Below are 10,874 nucleotides of genomic sequence, written 5' to 3'. Positions count from 1 at the left end.
GACGTCCGGTAGAAGTTGAAAACGTTTGTCTACTGGACTACGTCTCTGACTACTATATAAACGCAAAGGGTAAAACAGTGCGCAGACACAAGTCTGTGTAGTCGTTCGTGTAGCACCGCGAATCCTTTGCAATAAGTCAAACAAGGAACAGTACGAAAAGTACTGTTACTACCAGTTGATGAAATTCAAACCTTTTCGTAAGCTCGACGATCTGACTATTCAAGAAGAGGAAGCAGAAAATGAGATTACCGATACAGACGGTGAAAACATTCCTCTGCCTTCCACAAAAGCTTTCAAAAAGTTCATTTGAACGGCCAGCAAGAAGTTGGTCAATAGAATTGAACTGATGGAAGATATTGAATCAATAGTCAATATTCAAATGCCTTTTGAAGAGACAGAGGAAGATCCAAATAAGGCACAGAAAGACGAAGATAAAGATCTTGGACATAAAAAGATCCGAGATCAAGATGACTGGATGAAATTGTGCCGTCCTCCCAATTCATCCGATTTTGACGAGGACGACACAAGAGATTCCGAATTTAATCAGGAAGATCTCGCACACTACAACTGGTCAGAAAAACTTGCGCAGTTTCCACCGTTGTCAGAGGCTCCAAAATTTGTAACGGAAGCGCGAAAAAAAGCACTTCATCTACTAAGGAGCTCGTTGCGGCTGCCGATTCGAGCCTTCTTCAAGGCAATCAGAAATTAGCGTACGACATTGTTCGCAGCCACAACGAGTTGACAAAAAGCGGCTTCGAATGCAAGCCGCTTCGAATGATTATTTGCGGTTCCGCTGGAACCGGAAAGTCGTAACTAATAAATTGCATAAAGGAAATGCTCGGAAGCGAATGCATACTGGCAGCACCTACTGGTGTTGCAGCATTTAATATTGGTGAACAAACGCTCCACTCGCTTCTACGCATTCCTTTGCAGAAGACGTCATTTTCCGACGTTCAAGGACCTTCTCTTAGAGACCTGCAAGAGAGGTTCGAAGACGTACGATATTTGATCATCGACGAAACAAATGTCGATGGTGGGACGGCATCAGCTGTCACTCATCCACCGGCGCCTCTGCCAAGCGCTGCCGCAGGGAGCTTGCGAGTCGTTCGGTGAAATATCTCTAATTTTTTTCGGCGACATGGGACAGTTGCCACCGGTTGGTGACTCTCCTTTGTACCGGAGCGCCGCAACCGAAGGATCCGCGACTAATCAAGGCCGTCAGCTGTATATGACGTTTGACGTTGTCGTACAGCTGACGAAAATCATTCGCCAGTCCGGTAACGACGAGCTACAGATAAAGTTTCGCGACGCCCTGCAAAGGCTTCGCGACGGTTGCCCGTCGCGTACGAGGACTGGCACGATCTGTATATGTCACGTAACTTTGCACGGCACGATCAGCTGGGAGACGTAAAGACGTCTTTCCGCGATGCAGTTCGGCTATTTGCGTGCAGAGAGAATGTAGCTGAGTTCAACTTCAATTGCTTGAAAAATTCCAACAAACCGGTGGCTGTGATTAACGCCGATCACAACTGCACCGAGGCCAAAAATGCCAATGAAGAAGACGCTGGCGGACTTTACGCACGCGCTCGTCTTTGCGAAGGCGCGCGTGTTATGCTCTCATCGAATCTCTGGACCGACATGGGCTTGGTCAACGGATCGATGGGATACGTAGTGGCAATTTTGTACCAACCCGGTGCCAAACCGCCAGCACTTCCAACAGCTGTCGTTGTTCAAATGGACAAATACGACGGTCCAACATGGGGCGGAGAACGTTGCGTTCCCATATGCCCAATCGAGCGCACATGGCCCAGTTCAACGGGCAATAGAAAGAGTTCATGCAAGCGGCGACATCTGGGTATTCAATTGGCATGGGCTGTCACCGTGCACAAATCGCAAGGTCTCAAACTAGATCGTGCTGTTTACTGACATAGGCAAGCGCGAATTTGCACCTGGAATAACCTACGTGGGATTTTCCAGAGTGCGTCATATTAATCGTTGCCTAATTCAAAGCTTTGATTACGCTCGAATTGCTAATTTGAGAAAATCAAAAAGCTATAAACAGCGATTGAGCGAAGACAAGCGCCTAGATGGTCTAGCTAGGCGCGCAGAAAAAACATTTCAGTCGTTGGCCGCAAGTACCAACGATGATACTGTTCCAGATGATATTAAAGAGTTTTTTAAACATCTGGAAAATGAATCAGAATCAGTAATTGACAAAGAGGAGCATAGCGATCATACATACAGCAAAAAAAATGATCGTTGACAATGACAATGCCACGGACATAATTGATCATAATGATACCGTCAAAGTGACTAAGACAGCGGCTAAAAAAGCCCCTGCTAAAAAACGACGTGCGAGTCGTGCCCGCACAAGTGTGCCGTTGCCACCGGCTGCAAAGAAACGCCGGACCACTACTCCACCGTCTCCCAATCCGTTTCTGCTTCAAATGGGGCGCAATAGGAGACGGAAATTGCTACTTTCGAACAGTGTCGAAAGCAGCATTTGGAACCGAAGATCGCCATTTGGCACTTCGGTTACAGATTGTTAATTTTATGGCAGAATACAAGTCTGTCTTCGAAATGTTCTGCTGCGATGAGGACTATGAAGCTTACATTTCAAAATACGACAAGAAGGAGCTTGGGCATCCCAAGCTGAAATTCACGCAACTGCAACACTTTTTCAAATCGAACTCAGTTGAATCAGGGGCCCGAGACCGTTCAGAAGTTCATCGTTCAAACGGAGGAATTGCTGCGAAATGCGCAGGAGGATGCGAGGAAGTTTGATAAGGAAAAATAGGCAAGTGGGTCACGTGACGTGCGTGGAGGCTTTTTTTCTCATTCAGGCCTTATGAATTTTCAAATTGACATTAGTGTCTTTACATGGATGGGTAAAGAGTGGTCGTGGAATACATACAAACCCAGGTTTGAACTAACTGTTCCGGCGCTAATTAGGCTGCCCGTGAACAGAATAGAGATACAACATTATAGAAACCACTTTGATCTGATTGTACCCATCGATCAAAGTGAGTTGGCTTTGGCTTCTCCACGCAAAAGTGCAAAAGCGTGCGACAAGCCAAAGCTGTTGTGCTCTTCCTTAGCAGCTAATGAAGCTGACCTGCTGATGGCCAAAGAACAATAGCTACGTCGGCAGGTAAGAGAAGGCATTCCAATGAAATGCCTTCTTAGAGGCATTCCAATGGAATGTCTCCTATAATAACACATAATTTTGGAACATTTTTTATACCTCAAAAAATTCAACAAATCTTTGCGGCCAATGAAATGCAAAAAGAATAGTCAAAGCCAATGACTAAAGCTTTTTAAAACTGCAAATCAAGGTTAGGAAAATATATAAAATACGTAGTAATATGAGACATATTCTTTACAGTAAATAAATAAATCAAAAAATCAAACGAAAAAAACAATCAATCAATCAGTCAAAAAATCAATCAATCAATCAGTCAAAAATCAATCAATCAATCAATGTAACACATCATGCTGGGGACATGAGAATAACAAGCTACCATCTATGGGAAAAGAAGCAGTCTTAACCAAGTGAGCCGTTTAAAACATATTTATTGATTAATGCACGGACATAAAATTAAAACACAAAAACAGTAAATATATAATTGCTAATTAGTCCTCCCTATCTAAAAGTTTCCCTTCGTCCATCTCCTCTTCCTCCGTCTTCTCTTCCTCCTTGTCCTCTTTCTTCTCCTCCACTTCCATCTTTTCCCCTTCATCATTCTTTTTCTCCTGCTCTTCCTTCTTCTCTTCGTTCTTCTCTTCCTCCCCCTTCTTCTCTTCCTCTTTCTTTTCCTCTTCCTTCTTCTCTTCCTCCTCCTTCTTTTTTTCCTCCTCCTCCTCCTCTTTATTTTCCTTCTTCGGTGGCTCCATTTGCTTGCGCCGGCCACCGCCCCGAATGACGTTGAGGTCGGCGGCCAGCATTTCTTCACCTCCGCCGCTCGGGCGGAGGAACCGCCATGGTGCGATGACTACTTCGAGTGATCCACCATGGCCGCTGGATCGCATAACGAAGTCACTAAAGAAGAAATAAAATATTAAATTAATTCTTTCGCGCGCGAGTGATCGCGAAGTCTTACTTCTCGGGGCGACGACGCCGACCGCAACCGCTTCCGCGGCGATTGCGACCACGTCGACCTTGGCCACGGCCAGGGCCGCGACCGCGGTCGACGTTGTCGTCTTTGCCGCTACCGCGGCCACGGCCGGCGCCGTCCGTTCCTTTTTCAGCTGCCGACATTGTTTCGCGCTGTCTGAAAATAGATATCTATGTGTGACGTAATAATGAAAAGTGTAAGCACGTGTTTATTTATTTATTTAAAACGGTAACAGCGGTGGGAGGCTCCTCATGATGGCTATCCAGGCCATCATTATCTTGTGCACTCGCGTACGGTAAGCGGTGGGAGGCTCTGCATGATGGCAACACGGTGAACACCGGGCCATCATTCTCTAGTTATATAGCACTGCCACTGTAGAATGGCCCTACAACTCCGACTAATGAGCCGACCTCCGCAGTTGTACGGGGTGGCAAACGCAGTTTGCGAGCCCGTATAACGGCGGAGGGAGGCTCTCTCAAACTAGCCTCGGGATCCCAGACTCTCCCTAGCACATCCGGGGCATGTGCTCGGGAGAGTCTGGGGGGGCTTCTGTACATGAGTCGGTACGTTTGATGCAATTAAGTGTAATTGTTGCGACGCCCCGTACTAGGCGCTTCGCCAAGAGCTTCTCCGATGCACGATTTCTGCTTCGCGAACATGGTTACGCCGAATCTTTTCGTAGCGCTTTGTCGAAAGAAAGGCTCATTCTAGACAAAACGGCTCGCGGCCTTCGAGTACAGCGTGTAGGCGCTGTGAGACTACTAGTGACGTCTTCCTCTTATTACTACGTCACTAATTGGCGTCTGTGATAGGGCAACCAAATCCATTGCTCGTGTGTTCATTGGCCAATTACGCAGACAAACGTACCGCCATTAGGCTCTAGCACCCCCAGACTCTCTCCGCGAGCGGCGAAACCCGTATAAGGGTTGCGCGCGCTCGCTAGGAGAGAGTCTGGGTCTCCGAGGCTACTCTCAAACGTGATGGAGCCGACCACCAGAGTTGTACGGGTGGAGCCCGTATAACGGCGGAGGGAGGCTCTCTCAAACGTGATCGTAGGGCCGGAAGCAGGAGGGACAAACCACTGCGCATGTGCAAACATTGTACACAATTATATGCTAAATTGGATACATTAATGAATAACGTTTCGGCCTAAGAACAGGAAGGACTGCCTAAGGGAAAGACGTCTGTCAAACAAAAGATTGATAAATTCTCTAAAGATTTGACCCCGACCGCAAAAAATTTTAGACCGACCGGTTTCGAGAAACTAGGGAACAACGTTCGAAATCGCCCCAAATCGCAACGTTGCTAATGAAATCGACAGTGCACGGTTCTGTGTACGTGTCAAACGCGCTAGATTCGTTTATAGGGCCTAGTTTCGCATTTCGCGCCTCAGCTGGACGAATTTGCTACTGGATCTAACAATGATTCGCTACTTCATTCTCTGTCCCGCGCAGTGTGTGTCCGTATTTCGATGGATCGCTCTATCGCAGAGTGCGCATTGGGCCTGAAAAGACCTTACCCCGCTGGCGTAACGGAGAGGAATCCAGCATAGTCTTAGAAAAACACGCCGAAAGCCTATAAATCCCCCTAGCAACCTACACATGCGCAGTGGTTTGTCCCTCCTGTTAGGGCCGGAAGTGTCTGTCTGTCTGTCTGTCTGTCTGTCTGTCTGTCTGTATGTATGTATGTCTGTTCGTCACGCTCGGTATTGTGACGTAACTTAAAAACCCGTTTTTTCGTACAGCGCATGCGCGACATAGGGCCCAAAACGGTGCCCCAAAAAAGGCGATTTACGGCGCGAAAAAGGGGTTTTTTCTTTCATAAACGGAAAAAATGCTTAGAAAACCATGTTTCCAATTGATCTGTGCTATTTTCCGTGTTATAAATGCGCTGAGAAACCGAAACGACAGTTTTGATTGTCACGCTCTGACGTCACAATCAAAAGTATCCACTCATGTACAGTATGTGGGTGGGTATGTACGTACGGGTAACAGGAAATATGACCCGTACACATGCATAGGTCCTCCTCAATACACACAGAGCACATTATGGAGCCGACCACCAGAGTTGTACGGGTGGAGCCCGTATAACGGCGGAGGGAGGCTCTCTCAAACGTGATCTTAGGGCCGGAAGTGTCTGTCTGTCTGTCTGTCTGTCTGTCTGTATGTATGTCTGTTCGTCACGCTCGGTATTGTGACGTAACTTAAAAGCCCGTTTTTTCGTACAGCGCATGCGCGACAAAGGGCTCAAAACGGTGCCCCAAAAAAGGCGATTTACGACGCGAATAAAGCGTTTTTTCTTTCATAAACGGAAAAAATGCTTAGAAACCCTTATTTCCAATTGATCTGTGCTATTTTCCGTGTTATAAATGCCCTGAGAAACCGAAACGACAGTTTTGATTGTCACGCTCTGACGTCACAATCAAAAGTATCCACTCATGCCGTATGTGCGCGCGTGTACGGGTAACAGGAAATATGACCCGTACACATGCATAGGTCCCCCTCAAATACAGAATACAGAGCACATTATCAAATACACTACGTCAGAAAAGCGCCTAATTAGGAAAACATTGCAATCATGCAAGTATTTACAGTATGTACGTAGGAGTGAGCTGTAGTAGCTAACGGCTGTAAGGACCACGTGAATATGTGACAACATAAAAAATTATGACGTCACACTATGGTATGCACTCTCGTACGGTAAGCGGTGGGAGGCTCTGCATGATGGCAACACGGTGAACACCGGGCCATCATTCTCTAGTCAAATACAGTACGTCAGGAAAGCGCCTAATTAGGAGAACATTGCAATCATGCAAGTATTTACAGTATGTAGGTAGGACTGAGCTGTAGTAGCTAACGGCTGTAATGACCACGTGAATATGTGACAACATAACTTATGTTGTCATAACATAGTGTGATGTAATATTTTTTGACGTCACACTATGTTATGCACTCGCGTACGGTAAGCGGTGGGAGGCTCTGCATGATGGCAACACGGTGAACACCGGGCCATCATTCTCTAGTCTTAGGGCCGGAAGTGTATGTATGTCTGTATGTCTGTTCGTCACGCTCCGTATTGTGACGTCACATAAAAACCCGTTTTTTGTACAGCGCATGCGTGACGTAGGGCCCAAAACGGTAACTCGAAAAAGGCGATTTACGGCGCGAATAAAGCGTTTTTTCTTTCATAAACGGAAAAAATGCCTAGAAACCCTTGTTTCCAGTTGATCTGTGCTATTTTCCGTGTTATAAATGCGCTGAGGAACCGAAACAACACTTTTGATTGTCACGCCCTGACGTCACAATCAAAAGTATCCACTCTGTACGCGTGTACGGGTAACAGGAAATATGACCCGTACACTCCCGTACACATGCATGTCTTCAAATACGGAGCAAATTATGAAATGCAGTACGTCAGAAAAGCCCCTAATTAGAGAAACATTGCAATTATGTCGGTATGTAGGTAGGACTGAGCTGTAGGGCTAAGGACAGTGATGACTACGTAAATATGCCACATAAAAATTTATGACGTCACACTATGTAATGCACTCACGTACAATAAGCGGTGGGAGGCTCTGCATGATGGCAACACGGTGAACACCGGGCAATCATTCTCTAGTATATGAACGAGCGGGTTTGCACTAGAAAGAGGTCGAAACAAGTTTTTGTTTGGAAAAATGTCTCGGTTTGTCTTGCATAAAATTGCAGGTGTAACAGTAAAATACAAAGCAGAGTGCAACGTGAAGGAAAAAAGAGAAGGGTACTTGATGGTGATGATGATGAATATTATCATCGATGATCAAGTATTCTTCTCTTCCTCCATCATACAGTTTGATCACGCCTTTGCATTTATTTTACTGTTACAAACGCAAGATCGTATGTTGTGGGTTTTTAGAGCAGGAGTTTTACAGGGTTCTGCCGAGAATATTTTTAATGTGGGAAGAAGGTATGGAAGGATAGATAAAATACGCAATTTTAAAAATGTCCGGGGCAATTTTAAAAATCGTCAAAGACAATTTTAAAATGGTCCTAAACAATTTTAAAATCTTGCCTTGGACGATGCTTAAAATTGCCTTGAAAAAATTGTCTTGGCGATTTTCGAAACGGTCTTGGACGATATTTAAAATTGCCTTGAATATTTTTTAAATATGTCTGAAAACGATTTTTAAAATTGTCTTGGACCATTTTTAAAACTTTTTTGACGAATTTTTTCAGCATTTTGGTTTTTATCACCGGCGACGTCGATTTGTTCGTTTCGGCAGCAGTTCAGGGTAAACGCTAAGGAGAAGAGTAGTGTACAGCATTCTGAGCTGTGAATGAGGAGTGTCTTTTGACTGCGGTAGGGAGGCGTGATAGACAGCTACCATGGGTGGTGAGAGGAGTGTTCTCAGTCTGACACGAGAAATGAGGCGGCGCGTGCCGTCTGCTTCTCGTAGACATTGTCCTCGCAGACGGCGATTACGATTACACCAGATCGGAAGACCACTACCGCCGCCTAAACACTCACCACCATACCAGTCTAATTAACAGCGCCTTCCCTGCCGCCTGCTGCCGCCAACCTTTTTACAACCCCGCCCTCCGGAAACAAACGGGTATCCCTTTGGGGGCCACTAAAACCAGGGTTCTGCCCACATGGGTCGGCATGGCCTATCGCCGACCCATACTACTATAACGTTATGACAGCCCGTAGCTTGCAATAATTACTGCCGGATACATCGTCCAAAACAAATTTGAAAATGGTTCAAGACAATTTCAAAAACCGTCCAAGACAATTTTTAAAATGGTCAAAGACGATTTTAAAAATCGTCCAAGATTTTTAAAAATCGTCTAAGACAATTTCAAAAATCGTGCAAGACAATTTTAAAAATGGTCCAAGAGCGGCAGCAGGGAGCGGCACAAGGGAGGCGCTGTTAATTAGACTGGTATGGTGGTGAGTGTTTAGGCGGCGGTAGTGGTCGTCCGATCTGGTGTAATCGTAATCGCCTCTGCGAAGCAGACGGCACGCGCCGCCTCATTTCTCGTGTGAGACTGAGAACACTCCCCTAACCGATGGTACCCGTCTATCACGCCTCCGAGTCCCTACCGCAGTCAAAAGACCCTCCTCATTGGAGTGTACAGCATTCTTGCTGAGCTGTGAATGAGCCTCATTCACAGCTCAGCAAGAATGCTCTTCTCCTTAGCGTTTAGCCTTACCTGCTGCCGAAACGAACAAATCGACGTCGCCGGTGATAAAAACCGAAATGCTGGAAAAATTCGGGTCCAGGAGTGGTCGCCTGCCTCCCTTCAGGGTCCTGGGACCCCACTAAACTCCGTTTGTCAACCTGTCGCTAGCACTGCCCTAGCTCTTTCGCGTTTGGTCAGCTAGCTTTTGCGCTCGGGCTAACAGTTGCGAGCGACAGCTATGGGAAGCCGCGTGCATGTTGTGTCCTCGGTGATCGTTAGGGCAGGGCTCGCTCTTTTCGAAAATGTCACAGAAGTTTGGAAGTATACCTTTCAGTTCTTTTCTGTGCCGATCTATGCGCTTATCGTTTGCGGCATTGGGTTCTTCCTAGGGCATGGGCGAAGTGGCGGCAACTGAAAGAATGTATATGGCAGAGATATTTGTGTCTGTCGATGGCTTGGTTAGGTACTTCAGGTTGCTCAAAAATTCTATCATGGGCGGCGATGCCGGCGCGTTTATTTCTGCAGCAGCAGAGGCTATGATGAGCAGTACAGCAAGCGTGACTAGCTGACTCTGAATGAGCGGCAAATGAGGCGCGTGGTATTTTGACTACGGTAGAGAGGCGTTTCGCTTATTTTGACTGGTACCATGGGGAGCATTCAGGCGACTCACCACGCTCCCACGAGAAATGGAAAATTGATACCTTCACGCCTCCCTACCACGTCTAGACAAAACACCGCACGCACCTCATTCACATCGCTCATTTCAGCGGGTCACAATGCTGAGTTCCTTAACGTGGCTTCAACTGCTGCAGCGACGGACACAACGCCATCTCCCAGGCCCCTCGCGCATAGAATTAAATAATGAAGAGCGATCAGTACCTAACCAAGCCCCACAGACACGGGCACATATCCCTTACATATTTCTTATGTCAGTTTTCATCACTTTGCCCAAGCTCCGGAACAACAAACCGAACGCCGCAAACGCACATCGGCACGTCCTTGAAAAAAACGAAAGGTAAGCGCATTGTTACAACGGGTGTACCGAAAACATGACCAGGAGCCCGGTAATTAGATGCAAACGAGCATTCCAAACTTCTCTGAGAAGGCGGAAACGTATCCACCCCCCACATCAAGAAGCCTGGTAATTAGATGCAAACGAGCATTCCAAACTTCTGTGACGTCACATCCTGTTTCACGAAAGGACCCAAATTTCTCCGAAACTAAAAGACAAGGACCCTAACAAATACCCAGGTGCACAACTACAATGTATCGGACACCTGACGGACGCAGTCGCGACAATGTACCACCAACCACTTTTCCGGTACGCAACGACAAAAATTTTTTGACCCCGAAAACTATGTCTCGGTACTCAGGTACCGAGACAAAAATGCTGAGCCGAATTAATTAAGAGACAAGCAGCAGAGCGAGAAAGGCTAGGTATGCTTCCTCTAAGCTTCTAATAATTAGTCTATCTGCACTTTGCTACTTTTCGGTTTTCTACACTACCTTTGGGAACCATTCAATGTTCCTTGTCACTGCTTAGTTAAAAATGGGTTGTTTCATGGAAACGTTAAGGACTAAGCATGTGAAAATTTTT

The 10,874-nt window shown here is 46.3% G+C and overlaps 1 protein-coding gene and 1 long non-coding RNA gene across 4 annotated transcripts; one reads left to right on the top strand and one right to left on the bottom strand.

The window, feature by feature from the left end:
• Positions 1 to 3,598: 3,598 nt before the first annotated feature.
• Positions 3,599 to 4,258, bottom strand: LOC136192200 (uncharacterized). Its single transcript, XM_065980722.1, has 2 exons — positions 4,101 to 4,258; positions 3,599 to 4,039 (listed from the first exon to the last, which is right to left on the bottom strand). The coding sequence occupies exons 1-2, from the start codon at positions 4,256 to 4,258 to the stop codon at positions 3,634 to 3,636; spliced, it is 564 nt and encodes a 187-aa protein (XP_065836794.1). The 3' UTR covers positions 3,599 to 3,633.
• Positions 4,259 to 9,280: 5,022 nt separating this feature from the next.
• LOC136191689 (uncharacterized) lies at positions 9,281 to 10,711 on the top strand. 3 transcript variants are annotated; one of them, XR_010670917.1, is made up of 4 exons: positions 9,281 to 10,152; positions 10,211 to 10,418; positions 10,479 to 10,598; positions 10,651 to 10,711. It is a non-coding gene; the product is annotated as an uncharacterized lncRNA (long non-coding RNA). The 3 variants fall into 3 exon arrangements; XR_010670918.1 differs by having other exon boundaries at positions 9,281 to 10,292; positions 10,350 to 10,418; XR_010670916.1 differs by having other exon boundaries at positions 9,281 to 10,418.
• Positions 10,712 to 10,874: the final 163 nt, after the last annotated feature.

Source organism: Oscarella lobularis, chromosome 10 (genome assembly GCF_947507565.1).
Source record: "Oscarella lobularis chromosome 10, ooOscLobu1.1, whole genome shotgun sequence".
Classification (NCBI taxonomy): Eukaryota; Metazoa; Porifera; class Homoscleromorpha; order Homosclerophorida; family Oscarellidae; genus Oscarella; species Oscarella lobularis.
The sequence above is the reverse complement of the archived record's forward strand: the minus strand, read 5'-3'. Positions and strand labels throughout refer to the sequence as shown.